This window comes from Protopterus annectens, chromosome 6.part0, assembly GCF_019279795.1.
Source record: "Protopterus annectens isolate FY-2018-M chromosome 6.part0, PAN1.0, whole genome shotgun sequence".
In the NCBI taxonomy this organism is placed as follows: domain Eukaryota; kingdom Metazoa; phylum Chordata; order Ceratodontiformes; family Protopteridae; genus Protopterus; species Protopterus annectens.
Genome location: NC_056737.1, coordinates 1,836,422,089 through 1,836,447,377, shown reverse-complemented (window position 1 = coordinate 1,836,447,377; position 25,289 = coordinate 1,836,422,089). Strand labels below are relative to the sequence as shown.

General features: G+C 42.5%; 1 protein-coding gene across 2 annotated transcripts in view; it reads right to left on the bottom strand.

The window, feature by feature from the left end:
- The window catches only part of NAB1 (NGFI-A binding protein 1), a 324,965-nt gene that overhangs the window by 88,768 nt on the left and 210,908 nt on the right, over positions 1 to 25,289 (bottom strand). For both annotated transcript variants that reach the window (XM_044075187.1, XM_044075188.1), the window contains exon 5: positions 19,953 to 20,072. In XM_044075187.1, the coding sequence (XP_043931122.1) occupies positions 19,953 to 20,072 (120 nt within the window). The remainder of the gene's footprint in view (positions 1 to 19,952; positions 20,073 to 25,289) is intronic.

Below are 25,289 nucleotides of genomic sequence, written 5' to 3'. Positions count from 1 at the left end.
ACCTAAGGTACTGAGTATTTTGTCTGAGTGTGCAAAACCAAGTGGGCTATGACTCTGGTTTTCTTTTGACTATAAAAATAAATTTGTATTTATATTGTACATACACATACATGTATGTATGTATGTGTATATATATATATATATATATATATATATATATATATATATATATATATATAGATAGATATATACATATATACACACACACACACACACACACACACACACACACACACACACACACACACACACACACACACACACACACACACAGTCTCTTTGGATTTAAAATATCTGGATCTAAATAAACTTTCCACTGCAGATCTTCATAAATAAAATGCAAACATCAGTACAATAATAAGTTTAAAACATCAAGAACGCTAAGGTACAAGACCCCTACCTACAGATGCCATGTTCTGTTAATCCTTGCAAGTTATCTAACTAAAGTCAATGTGACTGCATTTACTATTAAATAACAGTACTGTCCTAATAAAGTAGTGAACCATTTGATACTTAAACAGTCAGTATGTAATCGCATACACCCGACACATCATACCAATAAACAAAACACATCCCCTATCCAACACCCACACAACCCTGACCCAAACCCTTACCCTAAGGTCCTCTGAATTAGGAATGAAACTGGTTGAAAAATATCAGAAATATGCATGCAGAACACAATGTCCCTCTCCACCCGCAAATAGAAGTGAGCCAAGGTGAAGTAACTAGCAATGACCAAAGCAATACAAACCATAAAATAGCTTCTGAAGTACTTTGCAAGCATGTTCTTACCTGCACATTTAATTACAGCATGTTAAGTGAAACCCTATGCTCCTCTGCTGTGTGCCTGAACAAGATAAGCTATTTCAAAGTGACTGCTGGCGTAATACGCTTCCTTTTGAGTGATGTTTAATCAGAATGTGAAAACAAAGAACTCTGTAAGGTTAAGAGTAGAACAAAAGGTGCTCAAGAGGAAGATATGGCACACGGCAGCGGGGTGGGTGTAAAGAAGCATGTGTTTACAGAAAGACTACCATATTCTTGGAAAAGCCTGCCAACAGAAGCAGGTGAAAACACAAGTGGGCCTAAATAATGAGAAAGGCATGGGCAGAGGAAAATAGAGACTGCAGTGGAAGTGAAGAGGGAGAAGGCAGTAGTGAATAGAAAAAAGCCATCAGGCAGGTTGAATAGGTCGGATTGTCCTAACGGACAAAATATGTATTCCTGGTTTCTGTATAAAACATGATTATGCACAGAAATTCTATGCATAGAAATTCAACAAGAAAGGGAAGACTACTCTTTTATACAAGCACAGAGCAAATCTGTGTGCACATTTAGTATACATGTACTGAAAGGCACTAAAAATATTTCTGACAGATTGTAGGCCTACCTCAATTCCCCATCTAATGTGGAAAGATAGTGGTCTTACTGACAGCTGGCCTATAACCTCCAATCCCCAGCATACAACCTTTAATTTTTTCGCTCTGTTTCAGTATTTCACCTTCTTGATGAATACATCACTCAATTCACAACTGCCAATAAGAAAACAAAAAACTTCCTCATATTACTGCATTTAATTCTTTTATACTGAACTCTTCTTCTGGATGAAATTATGCCCTTGGACTTGGCCGTCCTGAAGTGTCACAAATATTTCTATTTATATATACAAATTCCTTTTCTTAAGTATACACATTAAGCCCCTCTGTTATATCTTACCATGAACCAACCAGTGCATTTCACAGGACAGTCTGTACTCCATTAACATGAAGAAACAGTGTAGTCTGAACATGGGAGTAAGGTGTGTGTGTGTGTGTGTGTGTGTGTGTGTGTGTGTGTGTGTGTGTGTGTGTGTGTGTGTCTTGCCTTACCAACCTCCTCTCTTCAGCTAGAACCATCATCAGATGTCTTTCCATTTTTTTATAAGTCATTTTAAACATTGTTATCATTACATTTCTGTAAGGAGACTTAACAGACAAAACGTGTGGTCTAAACTCTTTTATCCATATTTCAGCTTAGACCTCTTTAAATAAACTGTGCAGTGAGGCAAGAGAAACAGAACACAGCAAAGAAGAGGGATGAGGGAGGGTTCTCATGAATACCCAGTGACTCCCCTTTTGAAAACCATTCAAGGAATTCAGAACTTAAAAGTCCACTCTTATCCTATTGGTCTCTTACTTACTTAGGCAGGTACGGTTTCCCATTCTGGCTCCACACCCTCTGGTGGGACCTTCAAACTTGCACTATTTGTTAACCTCACATTCCTGCCTATCATAGAGGCAGAGTAGTCCTTAGGATGAACCTATCTTTCATGCCTAAAGTTGCAACTGAAGCCAACCTGAACAAGTCAATCACTGTATCAGTTTTCTTTCCTAACCACTCAAACAAAAGGAAATACTTTCTCCATCCATTTTAGCAAAAGTAAAGAAATTAGGAGTGATCAGCTCTTCATTTCCTCTGCACCAAAATGAAAGGAGCCTCCAGTTATTCAAAGTCCCCTTCTCTTGATGGTTTTTGAAATTGTATTAAGATTTACTTATCAAGGGCAGTCACAATTAACCCTCACCTGTTGAGGCCTATTGTACCAGAGCAGGGTCTATATCAGCAACCTTCCTCAGAAATGCATTAGTAGATACATTTCTACTGGGGGCCACTTGGCCAAGTGTCAGTACATGTCTTGCCATATCACTGTTGGAGCATTTCTGACATAAGGGATCTGTTGCCAAGGATAGCCCAACGTCCAGCAAGTATACCAAAGCCTTTAGAATTTATAATCATATGTCACATTTATGCTCCTCACACAAGGCATAGATCATAAAAGTGACATACAGATGTACATACCTCAGAAAGTACAGTTGTGTACACTTACCATAAATGTAGATGTTCGAGTGTATTCACTGTTGCAGTCATCACACTTGGGTTATCTGCCTGCAGGTAGCCCTCAGTCGGCCCGAATACCAGAGATTTGGGATTTCTACATCGGATGCTGTCACTTCTTCCATGACATCAGGTCTTCGGGGGTATAAAACTGGCAGCCGACTTCATTACATCAGTTTTTCTTGTCCCAGATGTCAGGAGCCCCCCAAATAGGAAGATAGTATATACTGTGGAACACCACCAGTAAAAAGTAAATACCCCTGCCATAAAAAATGGCCATATAGAGGATAGGTAGAAAGGAGAGAAAAACAGTGGGCTGGAGGGAGGGAAACCAGGACTGCAACAGTGAATACACTTGAACATCTACATTTATGGTAAGTGCACACAACTGTACTATATTCTTTGTGTTTCACTGTTGCAGTCATCACACTTGGGTTGATTCCCAAAGCTGAGGAAGGGTGGAGCCATTCAAGAGGAGTTAGGGCTGGCTAGCAGGCCTTGCAAGACTGCTGTAGCAAATTCAGCTTTGGATTTAGAAAAAATAGGTAAGTGGTAATGCTTGGTGAAGGTGTGTACAGAACTCCACGTAGCAGCTTCCAGAATGTCCCTGGTAGGGACTCCCCTGAGAAATGCTGTACAGGTGGAAGTAGTCCTAGTGGAATGTATTCTGATCCCCTGTGGGGTAGGTTTTCCATGGTGCTTGTAGGAGAAATGGATGCAGTGTGCTATCCATTTGGAAATGGTTTGCTTTGAAATGGCCTTGCCCTCTGCCCTTGTAGCACAGCTGACTAGCAGTTAGTCAGAATTTCTGAACGGTTTAGTCCTGTCAAGGTAGAACCTGAGCTGTCTGTGCACGTCCTAGGAGTGCAGGATCCTCTCCTCTTTATTCAGAGGATTAGGGAAGAAGATTGGCAAAACAATGGCTTGGTTTAGAGCCACACTGGCGACAACCTTAGGTACAAAGGACGGGTTAGTCCTGAGGGAAACCCTGTCAGCATGGAAAATAATGAAGGGTTCCACAGCCATTAGTGCCTGTAACTCAGACACTCTTCTAGCTGAGGTTATGGCTAAAAGCAAGGCTGTTTTCCAAGAAAGGAATTTTAACTCTGCTGAAGCTGCAGGTTCAAAAGGGGGGAGCATGAGCTTTTCCAGTACAAAGTTAAGGTCCCAGGCAGAGATGGGTGCTCTCCTAGGGGGCCTTAAGTTGTTAGCCCCTCTCAGAAACTGTTTGATGAGAGGGTGAGAGAAAAGAGGTGGCTCAGTATTATAATGAGCTGAGATGGCAGAGGCATGAATCTTAATGGAGGAGAAGGATAGACCTCTGTGGAGTAGCTCTGCTAGGTAATCGAGGATTTGAGGTAAGGAGGGCACAGCTATGTCCTTTCCTTGAGACTGACTCCAAGAGCAATATCTTTTCCACTTTTCAGCATAGGATTTTCTAGTACTAGGCCTTCTGGCCTCAAGAATGACGTCCATGCTGAGGGTTGCTGGTGTAGTATTCAGGGATTAAGCCAGGCTGCAAGGTTTAGGGTTTGAAGCTGTGGATGCAAAATCTTTTCCTCCTGCTGAGACATGAGGGAAGGTTCATAGGTTCATAGGTTGGTACTAGGCTATCAGCCCTAGGGCCTATACAAGCCTAGCCATAACAATTCCCTGGCTATTTCTTCCCACATTATTTACTTTCCTGGACCCCTGTCTAGCAGGGCGACTGACGTGATCCCTGGGGTGAATTTCCTTTCTCCCATCCAATCGTCAAGGTTCCTCTTGAAGAGGTCCAAAGAGGCACTCTGCTTGACATGTATGGGCAATCTATTCCAGAGTCTGGGGAGTCTCTGGGTCAGGAACCTATCCCTCCAGCATGTTTTGTTTATTGTGATGACAAGGTTTAGATCCCTGGAGCGTGTAGCTCTGAGGGATTGGGATTTCTTTAAGTGTAGCATGTCCAACAGCTCTGGGTTTGACATGGCCTTGTATGTTAAGCAGAGATCGCCTCTGAGTAGGCGATATCAGAGTATAGCTGGAGTTTTTAAGGCGGTCAGCGTGGGGCATCTGCTTTAGGCCTGTGATTCTTTTAGTGAGGTATTTCTGAGGCCTTTCCAGTTGTTGCAGATGTCTTGAGAGGTACATACCAAATGGGGTTGTATTCTATAATGGGTCTAATGAGGGATGAGTACAGTGGGACAATGACCTCCTTTTTCTGGATGAAAAGCACTTCGTGATGAGGTGTGCCACATAGAAGGATTTCCTGACTATTGTGGCGATGTGGTTATCGAAGGTGAGACCACTGTCCACCTGTGTCCCTAAGTCTCTTACCACACTTTCTGTGTTTAGTGTACTGCCACTTATATGGTAATTCATGGATACATGTTTTTCCCAAAGGGATAACAATACATTTCTTGGCATTGAGCTTGAGCCCATGGCTCTGGCACCAAGCATCTGTTTCTGTAAGGCCCTTTGTAGAGTAGCCACATCATTTGGGGATTCAATAATGGCTCCCAGTTTGCAGTCATCTGCAAACTTTGTTAGCCAGAGTCCCTTAGTGTTGACCTGTACTTCAGAGAAGTAGATGCCAAACAAGAGCGGCCCCAGGACTGAACCCTGAGGTACTCCACTTGTCACTTGTCTGGAGCTGGATTTGGAGTCAGCTACTTTTACAGTGTGGGTTCTATCAGTAAGCCATTTTGCAACCCATTGGGTGACATAGGGATTAATGCCCAACTTAGTAAGTTTATCTATGATTCCAGAGTGGGGGATGGTATCAAAGGCTTTGGAAAGGTCTAGATAGGCTGTGTGGACCACCTTACCCTTGTCCATGGCTCTGGAGACTGATTCAAAGAAGTCAATCAGGTTCAGGAGACAAGATCGGCCCTTCACAAACCCAAACTGGGTGGGGTCCAGTGTTTGAAGGTTGCCAATGTCTTTGTTTATAAGTTCCATGATAATACGCTCCATGGCCTTGCAGATAAGGCTTGTCAGACTGATGGGACGGTAGTTTCCAGGATCCAAGGTGGATTCCCCTTGTGGATTGGGATAACTGTAGCTCTGCGCCACTCAGTGGGCACGAAACCTGAGGTGAGGCTGTGATTAAACATGACACTTAGGTGAGGTGCCAGTTCATATTGTAGTTCATGTAGTACACAGCCGGGATGTCATCTGGTCCCATGGATGCTGTATTCTTGGCTTTAGAGAGTGTTTTGTACCTGTGTGACCGTTATTACTGGAATTTGGCAATCTTCCGGTATTGAGATGGGCCATTTAGGGGTGAGAGGGGTGAAGTTGGCACTGAATCGATCTGCCAGGATATTGGCAATATCCTTTGGATCAGTATATTTAATGCCATTCTGTTTTAGCTCAGAGCAGATCTGAGCATTGCCATTTAGATTCTTGACATAGTTATAGAATGCATTGTGGTTGTCTTTGGAATCTTTGGCAATTTTATTTTCGTAACTAGCTTTGGAGGATTTTATGAGGCATCTCAGTTTCTTACTGAGGCTAGTAAGGAGTTTTGCATCCTGGGATTTTCCTCTTTTCTGCAAAAGTTTCTTCCTTTTGTTGTAAAGTTTGTTTATGGCAGGGGACCACCAGATTGGCTTCCTTTTTTGGATGAGAGCATTTTGGTTCTATTTGGGATGGCACGATTCATGCATGAGTGGATGTAGTGCCTTAGTGTAGGATTCAGCAGTTGAACTTTCAGTGTCTGCATGGGTGTTATGAAGTTTGTCACTGACTTGAGTAGCATGAAGTTGGCTTTGGAGAAGTTTTTATGGTGGTTTCTTTACTGGGGTGGGGTGGGATGTGGATGTTAAGGGTGATTAGCTTATGGTCAGACCTGACTAACGAGGGGGTGACCATAGGTATGGAGCATTGATTTCCCATGTTGGTAATGACCAGGTCTAGGATATTGGAGCCCCTGGTGGGACTATGGATTAGTTGATCCAGGGCATTGGAATTTATGAATTCCAAGAACCGTTGCGCAAAGGTGTTGGGACATGAGTAGTTTTCCCAGTTAATGGCAGGGTAGTTAAAATCACCCAGTCCCAAGACCCAAGGTGTCTGATGGAAGGTGCCAGGGTGCCGCTGTTGTCAGACTGCATAAGAGTGGGTACCAGTGCTGGCGTGGCCAATCTGGGGCAATAAGAATTGCCTTGGGCTGTCCTGTCTAGTCTTGAGTAGTACCTTTGAGAGGGGGAAAGGCATAAATTAAGAGGTTTTCCCATTTGAAGGATAAGACATCCACCTTCCAGGCCCTGCTGTGAGGGTTCCTGGTGCAAAATATGCTCAACTGGTGGTTCTCGGGGAGGTAAACAGGTCCACCTCCGGTGTCCCCCACCTCTGGATTAGAAGGTTGAAGGTGTTGGGCTCCAATTTCCACTCATGTGGGTCCAGGAGATTTCTGCCTAAGTCATCTGCCAGTGAATTTTGACTGCCTGGCAGGAACCAAGCTTGCAGATGCACTTGGTTGCTCAAGGCTGCGTTCCACAGGGTCATGGCTAACCTGCAGAGTGGGTAAGAATGGGTTCCCCCCCTGCTTGTTTATGTACCACATAACTGTGGTCTTGGTTTTTATCAACAGCTGTCCGATTAGATACTTGAAGGCTGTCAGATCATACTGTACAGCTAACATCTCTTTTTGATTGATGCGCAGGAGAATTTGTCCTGGGCTCCACTTTCCCTGAATGCATTTGCCTGCCATGTGAGCCCCCCATGCATAGTCTGATGTGTCTGTAGTCAGGGTTTGGGCAGCGAGGGGTTGAGTGAAAGTCAGTCCCTTGTTGTGGTTGCATGCTTCTGCCCACCAAAGGAACTCTGCCCTTAGACAAGGAATGATTGGAATGACTGTTTCCAGGTTCTGAGAATGTTGGCACCAAAGACTTTTTAAGTACCACTGAAGTTTCCTCATATGCAGTCTTGCATATGGAATTAGCAGAATGCATGAGGCCATGAACCCTAGGTCTTGCAGTATTTTCCTTACAGATAGCTGGGTTTTGGTGGCCATGTGTTTGAAGTAGTTGTTCAAATAGGTCTGTTTGTCCAGAGTGTGAAAGGCCATCTGGGAAGCTGCGTTCAAGCTTGCTCCCAGGAATACAATTTTTTGACTGGGCACCAGTTGTGATTTCTTTTTGTTGATGGTTTTACCCCAATGAAGATAGGAGTCTTTTTACAAATGCCAGGTGTTGAAGTAGTAATTCCTGACTGTCCGCCTGTATCATGCAATAGTCCAAGTATGGGAAAATGTGGATATTTCTCTGCCTGCAGTATGCAATGGCTGGAGCCAGGCAATTTGTGAATATTCTGGGTGCAGTAGATAAGCCAAAGGGAAGTGCAGAGAACTGATAGTGCATAGAGCCTGCCCTGAAGCGGAGATATCTCCTGCAAGACTCCTTTATGAGGGTGTGCAGATAGGCTTATTTTAAGTCTAGGGTGACTAGCCAGGCATCCTTGGCTAGCATAGGGAGAAGCTGTTGCAAGGTTAGCATTTTGAATTTTTGGACCACAGGAAAGGTGTTGAGAATTGATAAATCCAGGATTGAGCACCAAGAACCCTCTTTTCTGGGCACCAGGAACAGTCTGGAGTAGAAACCCTGTCCCCTTTGTTCTACTGGAACAGGTTGAATAGTCCTGACATTGAGGAGGGAATGTACTTGCTTTTGAGCCTCTGCCCACTGGTTTGGAGGAAGGTCTGGAAACCCGCTTGGGGTTGGCAGAGAAAGGAAGTAGAATCTGTAGCCCTGGGATACAATGTTTAGAACCCATCGGTCCTGCGTAATGGAAATCCAGTTTTTGGCATGAAGGGCAAGTTTTCGTCCTAGGGGCGCAAGTAGATGGGCAGGGCTGGGAAGGCAAATTGACAAGTCATTGTGAACTTTTACCATAAGGCTTGCCTCTCTCTGTTTTTGAGGTGGGAGCACTCCATTGTTTAGATCTCTGCATACCCTGAGACTGTAGTCTTGGTGGTCTGTTTCCCCTGGATTTGAACTGAGAAGGCGGAAGGGGCTGGAAAGGACCAGTTTTTTGTAGGCCAATGCCTACTGAATCTAGGTGGCTGCACTTGTAAGAATTTTTTAACAGTTTGCATAGATTTTGCTCTGGAATCCCTGTCTGAAGGAGTAGGGTTTTTGGCTGTAGTGGCCTTAATAACTTTAGGCTCCTGGGAAATGGTCTCTGGATCTGCAGCAGGATTCTTAAGGAGAAATTTCTGAGAATCAGGTACTATGTAGAACCTGTCAGGTTTTCTAGGGGCTGGTGGTAAAGTGTCTGCAGTAAGACTGGATTCCATAAAGACATCATCTACAACATCCAGGACAGAGGGTATAGCTAGGGGCCTGTGCTGAGGCAACTCTAAAAATTCTGTGAGTCCCTTTTTGGATTGAGGATAATCCTGGCATTCCCAGAAGAAATGCTCTCTTAAAGTATGCAAGGTTTCACCAAAAGAAAAATCCTATGGAGGGGAGGCAGAGAGAATGGATTCCTCTGTATACGAATCCTCAAAAGGTAGATAAGGGTATGTCCTGGTAATCAGAAGGGTCAGAGTCATTGCACTCCTGGGTCTGTAGAATCAGAAAGAAACTAAATTCTTTGTCTCTTAGCAGAGGAAGGCTGGCTTCCCTTAATTAGGGTGATAAGGTCTTCAGCCATTCTAAGCATTTGTTTTTGAGGCATGGGAGCTTGAGCATGCACTTTGGTCATCAGTTTTCTAGGCATAGTGTTACTCTGGGCCTGAGAAACTCGGTAGTTTTAGCTAAAAATGAAGTTGTCGGTTTAATGCGAATATCAGTAGGTCAGAATACACCCTCAGAAGTCGGTGCCTGCACAGCGGCTCTGGACCCATCCATATAGAGACATCCATAGGTTCCATAGTCGAAGAAGCATCTCGTGGCTTACCGGACTCTGAATGGGTCTCAGCAGAGGCCTGTGAATCTGAAGAAGCGGGCATCAAAGGCTAAGGTGCCTCACTGAGTGCTGTTGGACTGGCAACTAGCTTAACGGAAGCTTCATCAGCAATTTTTGACCTATGCGGTCTGTATCTGTCTTAATCTTTGCGCTTTTTCAGAAGATCGGTAGTCGGATGGCTTACAGAAGCCATTTCGGAATACGGAGAACGAGAGTGAAAGAATTTAGAAACAAAAATAGCCCGACAATGAATGGTTCGGGTGTTAAATAAGGCACAAAACTGACAGCGAGGGTCGTCATGGTCTGGGCCTAAACAGGTGACGTAGTAAGAATGAAAATCTCTGTGAGGTACTATCTTTCCACAGGCAAGACAATTGTTAACTTTTTCTGACATCGGTTAGAGCAAGAAAAAAGAATCCCCAACGGGGTACTTAGCTTTAGAAGACTTCAGGTTTGAAACTTGAAAAATGAAAATTTCAGGTAGCGGCCGACCGCCACTTTCGAACTGCTTCTGCTTCACGCTCCTTCTCAGAAAGAAAGACTGATGTAATGGCGTCAGCTGCCTGTTTTATATCCCTGACGACCTGACGTCATGGAAGAAGTGACAGCATCTGACGCAGAAATCCTAGGACTCTGGTATTCGGGCCGACTGAGGGCTACCTGCAGGCAGACAACCCAGGTGTGATGACTGCAACAGTGAAACATGAAGAACATCTGAAAAGCCCCAGGAGGAACAGAATGTCCATAGGAACCACAATGAACATGTGTATCCAGAAAGAGGTAAAAAGAAGGATCCCTGGCCAGTAAGGCAAGAGAAACAGAACAGAGCAAAGAAGAGGGACAAGAGAGGTTGTGAGTACTGCAACATTGAAGAGAAGGACATCTACTGTTATGGTATGATTTTACACAACTGTACTATGTTCTTCCATATCACTGTGGCAGTATTACTGACATAAGGGAGAGTACAAAAGCTCAAGGGGAAACCTGGGAGGAGGAATGCACTGAAGAGCCGTGTACAAAATCAGGAAGGATAGCTCTGGCAAAGCCAGCTCTTGCACTGGGAACAACATCCAACTTGTAATATTAAATGAAGGTATTTAAACAAGTCAAAGCAGTAGCCTCAAGGATGGAATTGGTATCCAGTCCTTTGAAAAAGACACTAGAGGAAGCAACAGCTCTGGTAGAATGAGGCTTTACAGAGGAAGAAAGACATTTACCATGAAAAGAATAACAAAAAGGAGCAGCCTTATAAATACAAGAGGAGATAGTTTGTTTAGAAACTACGAAACCCAAAGACCTGGGATGAAAGTAAACAAAAAGTTGCTGAGATCTGCGAATGGCCTTTGTCTTAATGAAATAATATCTGAGCGGAGCGGTCTATGTAAATCCAAAGTGTGAAGAACTTTCTCACTAGCAGACTGCAGAGAAGGAAAAAGGAGGGAAAATTAATAGACAAGCTAAGAAACAACTCATTGAATACCATGGGCATAAAAGAAGGATTGGTACGAAGAGACACCCTGTCCTTGTGAAAAACTAAAAAAGGAGGAACAGGCATAAGAGCCTGAAGCTCAGATACTCTCTTAGCTGAAGTAAGAGTCAAAAGAAGAACAGTCTTAAAAATGCAATGTTGCAATAAAGCTGAAGGCTCAAAAGGAGCCCAAGTCAAATTTTCAAGAACAAAACTGAGATCCCAAGAAGGTGGAATAGGCTTCCTGGGAGCCCTGATATGAAGGACGTCTTTAAGAAATTGCTTAACCTCAATCCTACAGGCTAAAGGAGGAATCAAGGGCAGATAAACAGAGATAGCTGAGAGGTGAGCTTTAACTGAAGAATATGCTAACCTAGCCTGGAACAATTCACACAAATAAGACAGAACCAGACGGATCCCCAGTGAAAAGGGATCCTGTTTACGAGACGGGCACCGGACAGAAAATCTCTTCCATTTGAACAAATATGATTTCCTGGCAGTGGGTTTCCTGGTCCTCTGCAGAATCCAAAGCATGTCCTCAGAAAACAGATGCCTAAAAGGGATCAAAACCCGATCACCCACAGATGAACAGTGGATAAGAGACCCCTTGTCTTGTGTGACTGAGGCCAGGGGAAGAAGAGATTGGAAAAAGGCAATCAGACAGAGGGCCTTGGGTGGAGGCAGGAATCCAGCATGGAAATGGTCTGCATCCTATAAGGGAACCAGGACTGATTTTTGAAAGTTTGTGGTAAACCCCAAGCTTTGTAACTAGCAAACAGTAAACTGAAGGTCCTGAAGCAAAATTTCAGGGGATGAAGCATGGATGAGCAGGTCCTCTACGTAAGGAAAGATCTGAACTACTCTCATCCTGCAAAAGGAAAAAAGTGACAGGAGACAAGTACGTGGTGAATACCACTAGGGCAGTAGAGAGGCCAAAGGGCAAAGCAGAAAACTGAAAATGCAAGCAAGAAACAGAGAAATGCAAAAACTTACTGAAAAGGGAATGTATGGGGATATGAGGGTAGGCATCTTTGCGGTCCTGGGACACCATGAATGCCTGGAGAAGAAGGAGCAAGGTTTGACGGGACAATATCTCAAAGGAGGGGACCTTTAAGTAAGGTACTGAGCTGAGAGAGGTCCAAAATGGGTCTCCAGGAGCCTTCCTTCTTGGGGACCAGGAAAATCCTGGAATAAAAACCCTTCCCTTCCTGGGTAGAGAAAATGTGAAGTGTGCCCTGGGCCACAACAGCCTGAAGCACCTCTGGAAAGAAAGAAGGTGTTCCTGTGGAGGTTGAGGGATACCCAGAAAGGTTGGGGGGATTTCTACACCATGAAATATCCCTGGCAGATGATGGAAAACCCAATGGTCCTGAATGACCCTTAACCAATTGGGAAGGGACAGGGAAATACAAAAGGGCAAGGGAACCTGGCCAAGAAAAAGGGGACAAAAACTATCAGCTGGAACCTGGTTTGTTCTGAAAAGGAGGCTTCTGAGAAGTAGAAGTCTGAGTACACTTAGCTGGAGGTACATACCTAGAACCCTTTTTACCTTTAGGGGGAAGGAGAGATTGGCTAACAAAAGCAGATTTGGAGGGATAATTCCTCTGGAATTTCAAGATGAAAGAAAAAATATATAAAAAAATATATACGTTTAATATCGAGGAACTTAAAAAGTTCAGTTGCAGCAGACCAAACAGTTTTTTTTTTTTTTTTTTGAGTAGCATCCAACAATTTAGCTTTAAGTCATCAGGTAAAGGCTGAAGATGAAGCCAAGATCAACACCTCACGACAAAACCAAATGTAGCAGCCCTAGAAAAAGCATCAGCTGCATCATAACTACACTTAACAGAATGTTGAGCCACTTAAGAGGTTGAACCCAACAAGGAAAGGGCCAACACTTTCCCTTCAGAAGGTCAGAAATAAGAAGCTTGAGAAAGGAGTAAAGCATACCTAGTCAAATGAGTCTTGTAATTAATAGCCCTAAAAGCAAAGGTGGCAGCAGTATAAACCTTTTGCCTAGATGTTCCATGGCTCTACTCTCTTTGTCTGAAGGAAGTAGTTTAGACAAACCTTCTAAGCTTCTGCCTTCTACTAGAGACAGGCAATACAGAAGGGTCAGCAGAAGGACATTTATACACAAACTTACAATTACCTGGCACCTTGTAAAATCTATCATGTTTCTTGGGACCTGGAGGCTGAGAATCAGGGGTAACAGAGGCTGTTGCAAAGGTATCTAAGAGGGCACCCAGGACTGGAGGAACAGCAGAGAGTTTGGGAGACTCCATATGGAGGGGTTCATAATATTTCTTCTGAATATCAGAAACCTGAGAACAGTCCCACTTGAAATATTCCATTATATGATAAATGGTGTCCCCAAAACAGAGTTCCTCTAAGGGAGAATCTGGAGTAATAGAATCCTCTTCCTCAGAACCACAATCCAAAGGAGAAGGGATCTGAGAAGAGTATGTCAAGGACTCTTCCCAGAATCCAAATCCTCATTAGAGGACTCTTGCTCCCTACGCCTCTTAAGAGGTGAAGATGACCATGGAGGAGCAGGCACAGAGACTCCTTAAGGAGGCTTCAATGCCATCAAAGCATTAAACAATCCCAGAGTAAAATTCTGCGATTAACGCTGGGGATCTTTAACAGCAGGGGAAACATGTTTCTTTTTCTTTTGAGGAACATCCATTTGAACCCTGGGAGGTTTGGACCTCTGTCGACACTATCAATGTAGTAGAAATCCCCTCCCAAACTAGAATCTGTGGAATCTCTCTTGGTCCCTCAGATACAATCAGCCAAGGTTCTCTCCTCAATGTCTGGAGCAGACATTTGTAAAGCCTCTGAGGATATGCGAGAAGTCAGATCCATGACATCCTCTGACACGGTCGTGGCAGAGGAATCTGAAGCAACAACTGTACGATCCTCTGGATTTTCACCAGCCTCAAGAGTGGTATCTGGAGGAGGCTGGACAGCAGTTGAATCAAACCCAAGTTTTTTGTTTTTTTTCTTGGGAGGTGGCTGACTGTCAGGATGGGAAAACTCTGCCATAGCACCCTGTGTCAACAACTTTAGACACTGGTTTTCTAGATAAATAGACAAGGAGGAGAGATGACTACATCGGATCTTAGGGACAACATTTGGCAGATAGAACACTGCGCAAGTTTGTGAGAAGCACCCAAACAAAAAAGAGACTGCTCGTGATGACCTTTATAGGGAATCTGCCTCCCACACAGACATTTTCTCTTTCTGGATGAAGTAAACTCACAAAAAACAAAAACAGAAGAAGATAAGAAGAAACCCCAGTGGGACACTTATCTGAAACACGACTTGGTAACCAGCACAAAATAAGAGCATTCAGAACAACATTTAATGATGGCATTCTAACCTATAGCAAAGAAGTTCTGGGGTACTTCGGTCCATACGTCACCTTTATGCCCCATGTTTTGAGATGTATGTCTATACATTCTAAAGGCTTTGGTGTATTGGCTGGATGTTGGGCTATCCTTGGCAGGAGATCCCTTATGTCAGGAATGCTCCAACAGTGATATGGAAGGACATGTACTGACACTTGGCCATGTGGCCACTGTAGAAATGTATCTACTAATGCACTTCTGAGGAAGGCTGCGGATATAGACCCTGCGCTGGTACAATAGGCCTCAACAGGTGAGGGTTAATTGTGACTGCCCTTGATAAGTAAATCTTAATACAATTTCAAAAGTCATCAAGAGAAGGGGACTTTGAATAACTGGAGGCTCATTTCATTTTGGTGCAAAGGAAATGAACAGCTGATCAATCCTAAATTTCTTTACTTTTGCTAATATGGATGGAGAAAGTATTCTCCTTTGTTTGAGTGGTTAGGAAAGAAAACTGATATAATGATGGACTTGTTCAGACTGGCTTCAGTTTCAGCTTTAAGCATGAAAGATAGGTTCATTCTAAGGACTACTCTAACTCTATGATAGTCAGGAATGTGAGGTTAACAAATAGTACAAATCTGAAGGTCCCACCAGAGGGTGTGGAGCCAGAATGGGAAACCACACCTGTCTATGTAAGTAAGAGACCAATAGGAAAAGAGTGGACTTTAACTGCTGAATTCCTTGAATGGTTTTCAAAAGAAGGGGAGTCACTGGGTATGCATAAGTTAACCCTGCAGTGCTATTTCTACCACTGCATTCATCACCTTGTTCTCCATTGGAATAAGGGAGTAGAGCTTGGGACATTATAAACCTGGTGGCAACATTAAAAGACATCTATCACTGTCAGCCCCACCTCCTTAAAAATAGACTCACCTTGTCTGATTCACTGACTATGTGGGTGTTTGTTACATATACAAGAAAGCAGAAGAAAGTGTGTAAAGCAGATATGAGAGAGACAGGAAGAAGGCAGGAGGAAACAAGGACTCCAGCCAAGGGATGTATGATTTGCATTACAGAAGATTTGAGACAGGGGGGAATGACCGTGATAGAAGGTAGACATTGGCACTGAACTGAAAGAATAGGAGACAACTGATGCAGCGAACTCAACCCCATATAAAAATGAGAAAAAGGGGGATTGATTGATGAGGATGATGACGACAACAATGATACTGATACTCTACAGAATAAGTATTTCAATAATGAATTAATTACGAAGTTCTTACCCTAGTAAAATACCTTTCCACAACTGAGTCGATTAAAGTCATGACGTTTTGCTACTAGCTGCCTATTAGAAGCAGAAAGTATATTATTTTATCATATCTTCAAAACCTTGAGAATGCAAGTAAGCCAAAACACTAGCTCATTTTAAGTACTGTAATAAAAGTTATGTTTTATCCTCAGAAAGTGGCTATCACAGTGTTGAATAATGCACTATAAGACACTGCACCTACCCAGGTAACAGCAATGAAACACTATAATATCAATGCACATTCGATAAGGACAAGCATGAAAAGAACATCAGATACTTTGTGTGGATAATAAAGTGCAGATCCCAAAAGACTGTTGCCTCATACACATACTGCATTCTACAACTTCTGGTGACAACAGGGTGGTCTTTCTTTGTTAATGCATACAACAGAGTCCCCAGCTGCTGCTAATAAAGATAGGCAAACATCCCTTTGACCAAAACAGCCCCAAAGGAGGAACTTGCCCTGGCTCTGATGTCCAATTAGTAGTGCTTGATGAAGGTACTGAGGCTTGGCCAACTGCCAACTGTACAAACTTATCTACTGATGCATTTTTGAAGAAGGATGCAGATGTGGCCACTGCCCTGATAGAATAAAATGGGTGTGGACTTTGCAAGAAGCTATCAAAATACTAACCAGCCTGTACAATTTTCTAGAGTCGACTTTTCAGCAATCCAATTCCAGCTGGCTAAAATAATCACATTTGCCTGCAGGCATATGTGCTACTAGGCCAGTAAACTGCACTGCAAATTCTGTGAACTTAAAGGCCTTTATTTTGATTTATAAATGCAAAGAGACTTATTATGCTGTCTGACTGAACTTCATGCAGGTGATGGAGCTGAACTGCAGTCCTTTTCACAGGTAAGGCAAAACACAAAGGCAAGATTATTATAAGAATATGTTAGGCCTTTTGGTGCCAGATCATCAGCAGTGAGTAACGTTTTTTACTTTTTCTCTCTGTTGTACAGTCCTGGAGATGGTGTACGCGTAAATGAGCAGGGTTGTGGGGATGCAGGGAAACATGTACCCTACTTTTTTTTTTTTATTTTATTGCATTGTTCAGTCATTGAAATTTCATCAACCATATGTTGAGTCACTGAAATGGGCTATAATTAATGAAACACATGCTCTCTTTCTGTATGTGGGTCTGCATAGGTAAATATACACAAACATACATACACAGATCGAAATTTCACTATTTCGAAATACAATAGTAGTGTCCCACTAACGCAAAAGTGCACGTTTGCGAAAGTCACTAAGTCGAACGGGACATTTCCTGCACTGTGGTGCGGTAGTGACGGACCTTAGTGTTAGGGCTTGGGTTAAGGACAGTGGATAGCTAGTAGGGCTATCCACTATCCTTAACCCAAGCCCTAACCCTAAGGTCCATGACTACCGTACCGCAGTACAGGAAATAGGTCCGTAACTACTACTCAGTGGAGGAAATACAATTTCCTGCACTGTGGTGCGGTAGTGATGGACCTTAGAGTTAGGGCTTGGGTTAAGGATAGTGGATAGCCCTACTAGCTATCCACTATCCATTACCCAAGCCCTAACCCTTCATTCGTTCTAGTGACTTTTGCGAAAGTGCACTTTCGTTGGAGTGCACTTTCGCGTTAGTGGGACACTACTATCATATTTCGAAATAGTGTAATTTCGACCCATATATATAGATATATATATATATATATATATATATATATATATATATATATATATATATATATATATATATATATATAGATAGATATATATAGATATATAGATATAGATATATAGATATATATATATATATATATATATATATATATATATCTATCACAAATAGATATTTACATATCCACATGGGTACAGTAGTTTTAGTCAAACATTCTCTTCAAAGAATTTTCTGACAACAGAATTCATCAAATGCACTTTGTTGAGTGCTTGAATCACCAAAGCATGCGATGCGGAATGTGAGATTAAGTGGGTGATGGCGGTATTGCCAAAACTTTAATTTATCACAAATGTTTTGGGACTGGGGTTGAGTAAGTGTTTACATATGTGAGGGATTGTACATTAGGGTCAGAGGAAGGGCTGAGGAAAGGGACAGACATGTCAGTATGCTTGGGTTTTTGTATGTCTGAAGTAGAAGAATCTTGTTTAGTGTTACTGTTAGGGAAAGAGTGTTTAGCACTTTAATGTGTAGGGCTGGGGTAAAGGGCATAGGTAGGGTTAGGGTCAGTATACCTCAGTAAGGTGCTACAAGGGAGTGTTTTGGCTAAACCCAGCTTGTGCAGTTCTACCTCTACCTCTTGAAAGGCATTCCTTCATCAGGCGTTTGCAAAGATCCTTATTTGACCCCAGAGCTGCTGATTTCATGTCTCATGGGCCACTACCAACAGTAAAATATCCACCCCATCCCAGCACGGAATATGTCAAATAATGTCTGATGATGTAAATGAAGCAATATGCCCGCTGAAGATCTTGGGAAAAATCCCAAATATTTCCTTGTTACACTACTAAATTCTGAACTTCCTGTACAAAATAAATGCCTTGCTGATTCACATCTCCTGCTCTTACAACTAAACTAGTCCATGCATTCTTTTCTGTGACATATTTTGTACTGTTTAGTAGTAGACGTCATTTGCTCAAAAGCTTGCACAAGTCTCGTGGGAAGTAGCAGAGAATATTCCTGTCTCATCTTAAACTGACACTGGGTAAATCAAAAAAAAAAAAAGTCTAGCCGATTAGGAAGTCCTAGAGAAACAAGTCAAGTCTCTGCATGCAAGTAAAACTCTGTCCCAGAATGCATTTCATACAGGAACATTAATGCAGATAAAATCTGACTGAGGCAGCATAAAAAACTCATACTGCTTTCCTTCTAGCTCAGGAAATTCACAGCTATGACAAACTGAATCCGGGATGCATCAGTGGAGATGGGGGTGAGGAATATTAAACCTGTCATGCTGACAGAAGCAGCTGGCTGAGACATCAACAGCCGCGTTTACACTTAATCACTACGTACCAAGGGACCTTTGTTTCTCATCAAGATGGTTACCAGAAATAGAAGAAAACTGCTTCTTTATTACTACTTTGAATTTCATCTTGTTAACTAGTTTAGTCTTGTGGAGACTACGGATTCTTTACAGAAGGAGACCTGAGCAGAAACAGTCCTCAATATAAATGAAGTACAATCTGTTACAGTGACTTGGAGAAAGCTCATGTGCACTCGCGGACACACACACACACACACACACACACACACACACACACACACACACACACACACACACACACACACACACACAAATGCAGAACATGCAGTTTTTACCAACACAATCGCCACATGCCAGGACTGAACTTGCAACTCTGGGGAAGAGAGGAAGGAGCACTGTTAACTGTGTCATGGCTCAGACTTATTCCACACTATCTCATCAGTTAAGGGCAATTGTGGGTGCCTTTTATAAGACAATCCCCCAAAAGTACATGCTGTATTATGAGCCGAGTGTAAAAAAGTGAATACTTTTACAAGGAGAGACACTGTAAACTGCATTAACAGCTGCATTTTACTGGCCTACAAGCAAACACAGATGCTGAAAGAATGCTTTCATTTTAACTTATCACCATCATAAGGTTTTGTTGAGTCACTCATACTCAGCTAAGCAGCATCTATAAGCTACTGCTTCCGCCCATGTAACGCTTGGTATCTCAATACGATTTGAGGTCCCAACAAACCTGAAATAGCAATCTAACCTCAACCCTCTTCAGACATAGGTTGACGTGTGTACTGAAGGTCACCACACCCACCTAAACTGTGGGGGTGTTTCATGCAGTACCAAAGTGAAACAATCACAACTACTAAACACATAAATGAAAGTGACATAACAGACTTTTAAGAGCACCAGCAAAACCATGAAATGACCTTTGAGGTTAGCAGAAAATGCTCACTTTTTTAAACACACTTAAAGATCACATTTGGCAAATGACGGTACTGCTGTTTGTATTCACACAGCAAGCAGGAAACATGACGAGCAATATGTAGAGAATCAAACCCCACAGCCTACCTCCTCTTACCTGTAGGCTAAGAACTGCACTTTCTTCCCCTTTAGCACTGGCCAAGGCCAGCTGCTCCTTCAATGCATGTCGTTTCTGCTGGTACACTTGGAAAGCTTCTGGACAGTCAGAAAAAATATCCTAACAAAAGATAGAAAAATGGTAATGTACTTAAAAAATTAAGCTAGAGATATACATTATTTAACAAGGAATATTAAATAAGTACAAGAACATTGCAGAGCACATGAAGCTTTGCTTAGCAAACCATACATATCTTTTTTCAAACTTATCTGTTAGATGAATAAACTCACTATGAAAAAAAGCTCAATTTGAGGAGTATCTCAGGAGAATTATACTAGGAGCAGATGGCGACTTGTTCCAAGTCACACATCAAGTCAGTGAGGAAGACGGACTCAAACCTATGATTACAGGATATTATGAGATAAAGCTCATCCGCAGCTCATAATAAATGTGAAAAATACTACCAGATCAGTTCACACTATGCTGGAAGGTAATGCTGAGCAAAGCAGAGTGCCATTTCAGCAGCTGGAGAACTATGTTCAGAGCAAACTGTCACAGTACAAAAACTGTGACACATCACTCCCTTAACCCCAGCCCAATATAAATAAATAAATAAATCTCAGGTGAAGAGAGAGCTTTGTAACTCTCAGAAGTAACACTTTACCAAACACTTCCATATTGGTGAGCCTGGCACCCAATGTAGTCCAAAGGTAAGGTGTCTAATGCAAACCAGCAGTGCCATCTGCACCCTACCGCTAAGGAACTGCAGTCTCTTTCTACAAAAAATGTGTGTTTTTAGGTGTTCAAAGCTGGTCTACCAAAAAAAAGGCTTATACCGAGTCAGTCAAGTGCACAAATACCTAAATCTAATACTTTAAAATGGGCTACCACTGCTTAGAATAAAGTACCAAAAATACCTACTAGCAAAATCCTCCATACCCAGCTGATACTGATGGACTTAAAAGTCTGCCTCTGAAAAAAAGTGATTGTGACCAGAACCATCTCAGTAAGCAAAAGTTACAGTTAAGTTCATAGGTTGGTACTAGGCTATCGGCCCTAGGCCTATACAAGCCTAGCCATAACAATTTTCCTGGATATTTCTTCCCAGAATATTTACTTCCCTAGTCCCCTGTCTAGCAAGGACGACTGACATGATCCCCGGGGTGAATTTCCTACCTCCCATCCAATCGTCAAGGTTCCTTTTGAAGAGGGCCAAAGAGGAGCCCAGCTTGACATGTATGGGCAGTCTATTCCAGAGTATGGGGAGTCTCTGGGTCAGGAACCTATCCCTCCAGCATGTTTTTTCATTGTGATGACCAGGTTTAGATCCCTGGAGCGTGTGGCTCTGAGGTATTGGGATTTCTCTGAGTGTAGCATGTCCAACAGCACTGGATTTGACATGGCCTTGTATGTTAAGCAGAGATCGCCTCTGAGTAGGCGATATGCGACAAAATACAGCTGGAGTTTTCTTAGACGGTCAGAATAGGGCATCTGCTTTAGGCCTGTGATTCTTTTAGTGAGATATTTCTGTGGCCTTTCCAGTTGTTGCAGATGTCTTGTGAGGTACATAGCAAACGTAGCGTTGTACTCTATAATGGGTCTAATGAGGGATGAGTACAGTGGGACAATGACATCCTTTTTTCTGGATGAAAAGCCCTTCGTGATGAGGTGTGCCACATAGAAGGATTTCCTGACTGTTGTGGCTATGTGGTTATCGAAGGTAAGACCACTGTCCACCTGTTTCCCTAAGTCCCTTATCACACTTTTTGGTGTTTAGTGTACTGCCACTTATGTGGTAATTCATGGTACATGTTTTTCCCCCAAGGGGATAACTACACATTTCTTGGCATTGAGCTTGAACCCATGGCTCTGGCACCAAGCATCTGTTTCTGTAAGGCCCTTTTGTACAACATCCACATAATTTGGAGATTAAGTAATGGCTCCCAGTTTGCAGTCATCTGCGAACTTTGTTAGCCAGAGTCCCTTAGAGCTGGTCTGTACTCCAGAGAAGTACATGCAAAACAAGAGCGATGCCAGGACTGAACCCTGAGGTACTCCGCTTGTCACTTGTCTGGAGCTGGATTTTGAGTCGGCTACTTTTACAGTGTGGGTTCTGTCAGTAAGCCAGTTGGCAACCCATCGAGTGATGTATGGATTAATGCCCAGCTTAGTAAGTTTATCTATGATTCCAGAGTAGGGATAGGTGTCAAAGGCCTTGGCGAGGTCCAGATAGGCTGTGTGGACCGCCTTACCCTCGTCTACGGCTCTGGAGACTGCTTCGAAGAAGTCAATCAGTTTGAGGAGACAAGTTCAACCCTTTACGAGATGAAACTGGGTAGGGTCCAGTGTTTGAGGGTTGCCAATGTCTTTGTTTATAAGTTACTGGTAGCTCACCAATAAGAGGAACGAGTTGAAGGTGTTTAATGAAGCACAAACACAACGTAACAGAATATACTGAAGAACAGGGTTACGTTGTGTTTGTGCTTCATTAAACACCTTCAACTCATTCCTCTTATTGGTGAGCTCCCAGTGACTTTTTCGTTTTGTGGTTCTATTTCACTGGCATCTATTTGTTTTTTTGTTTATAAGTTCCATGATAATGTGTTCTATGGCTTTGCAGATCAGGCTCGTCATATTGATGGGATGATAGTTCCCGGGATCCAAAGTGGATCCCCCCTTGTGGAGTGGGATAACTGTAGCTGTGCACCACTCATTGGGCATGAAGCCTGAGGTGAGGCTATGATTAAACATGACACTTAGGTGAGGTGCCAATTAATTTTGTAGTTCATGTAGTACACAACCTAGGAGGTCGTCTGTTCCCATGGATGCTGTATTCTTAGCTTTGAACAGTGTGTTTTTTACCTGTGTAGCCATGATTGCTGGAATTTGGCAATCCTTTGGTATTGAGATGGGCCCTTCAGGGGGTGAGAGGGGGGTGAAGTTGGCACTGAATCGATCTGCCGGGATATTGGCAATATCCTTGGGATCAGTATATTTAACGCCATTCTGTTGTAGTTCAGAGCAGATCTAAGCATTGCCATTTAGATTCTTGACAGTTGCACCAGTTAGCAGTCACCCCACCTTGCCACTGCTTTGTGCTCTTTCTGGGTTATCTACACTCTAACTGGATGGGGTGATACCAGCTGGGGGATGGTGATGCGCATCAACCTAATATGGTGCAATTAAATTACTATGCATATTACATACTGTCTCCTTAACATTTTCCATTTATCCATTTTTGAATTCTGTACTGTATGTCTGAACTCTTCTTTCCAATGCTGACAACAATTTTCAAAATATTTATCAATGGGCCTCACCATGTTGGGGGGGAGGGGGGTGCGATTTTTTTTTTTTTTTTGGTAGGTGGGGCATATCTATCTTTCTTCACTTGGAGCCTTGAAACTGAAGAAAGTGGTTAGAAAAAGAGAGTTTAGACCCTCTTTTTAAATTAGGTAAGCAGATTTTTAAGGAGCCTCATTTTTTTGCTCTCCTTCATGCAGTGCTTACATTTGAAGGGCTTAGGAACTCAACCTGGTTAACATTGGCTAGAACTGCCAAAAGGCTCAGCAAGGCATATCAAACTCACAAGTTATTCAGAGTGGATTGATGGGCTGTGTCCACTATTAGTGAATAACCTACGACTGTTAGCAATGAGGTGCTTTCGTTAATTCATCACTGGTGTTTTAATTCATGTTTTGTACTTTCACCCAGATTCCTGGCCTAATTTATCTCACTACCTATTTAAGCAGCAGCACCCACAACAGGCTGCCACCCACGCTGCTATCTGTTGAGCTGTGCTGTGTGTGAAAAGCATAGCCAGGAAGCTTATAGCCACAACTTTCTTCTTGATCTAATAGTTCTGGGAATCTGTGGCAGTAAGTCTTACATTATATCAAGACAGGAGGATGCATTTGCAGCTTGTTTCAGTTACTAACTGAATTAACACATGTGCCAAAACTCTGCCTAAGAGGATTGTTAACACTACCCATGACCATGCTCCATCTTTGCTGTTATACTGTCTACAAGGACTCCTTAATGGCTGCACATCTCCATGCTCTCCTCTCAGGTAGACTTAGTGGTAGAAAGTTGTCTCATAGTAAGATGTTTTAAGTACCTAACAATTTACTCCTGAGAATTATCAAATAAGACCAGCTGTTTTATGCTTCATGTCACCTTTGTGTGTGATAGTACTACTGAATGCATGGCATTTATGTTTAAGTTAAAAAAAACACAACAAAACTGGTATAGAATTTATTTCGGTTTTATTCCAAGCGGTACAACACATTTGTTAGTGGATCAATTTCAAAGGAAAGTCTACAGAGGACTTTGGGTTTTGCTTGCTTGCCTTATCTGTCTACCTATCTACCCATCTATCTACTGAACTGTCTACACAATAACTAGGCTGGTCATACTGCCCCTTTTCCTGGGTCATACAGTGACACATACAAGACAACATGACAATGTAGCACTGAAGTGCTGACACAAATTTACATTGCTATAACTTTGACAAATTTACATTGACGGTACTCAAAATCATCATCTCTACATTTTAAATGCATCATAGCAGTACAATCAACATTTACAGAAAAAGTTTGCAGCAAACATGAAATTAAAAGTCACTGCTTGTAATGTTTGTTTGACATTTGTAACAGAAAGAGAAAAGTCTGCAATTTCTTCCTCTTCTTTTCTCTCTGGTGCATTCTAGCCTGAGGAGGATGAATAGATTATTTTACATCTGAAGTAGGTTGTAAGGGACAGCAGTACGGAGTGAAGAGAAGGAGAAGCTGTAAACCCGAATAAAGTACATGACTTGAACCTTAGTTCTACAAATGAGTAAAATGGGGTAGAGGAGAAAAACTGTAGGAAAGAGTGCAGGATACCCTCCATGGGGTCCATGGGGGATGCTGCCAAATGCAGACAATCAAAGACTAAGCAGTAAGGCAGTTATTTCTCAGGAGATGAGAGTGGACAGTGAACGTTAAATGGGATGGAGATCCAGACAGTGGGATTTAACTTAAAAAACGAGTCTTTATTACCTGCAAGAGTGAAGCACTGGGGATGGGGTTTGACTCCTTTAAGAATAAGATGTAATATCATGTAGAAGTTTGATAGCTAAGGGTGGGCAGAAGTCATTATTGAGAATGTTATAAACTGTGGTAACTGACCGAAGAGGAAACTGGTAGTTCCATGTGCAAGTTTAGGATGCAACACTAATAAGTTCTTTCACTGGCAGGACACATACCTATCAATGTGCACAGACAGAAAGGTAGGTACACATAGACACACACACACACACGCACGCACATATACACACACGCACACGCACACAAATGTTAC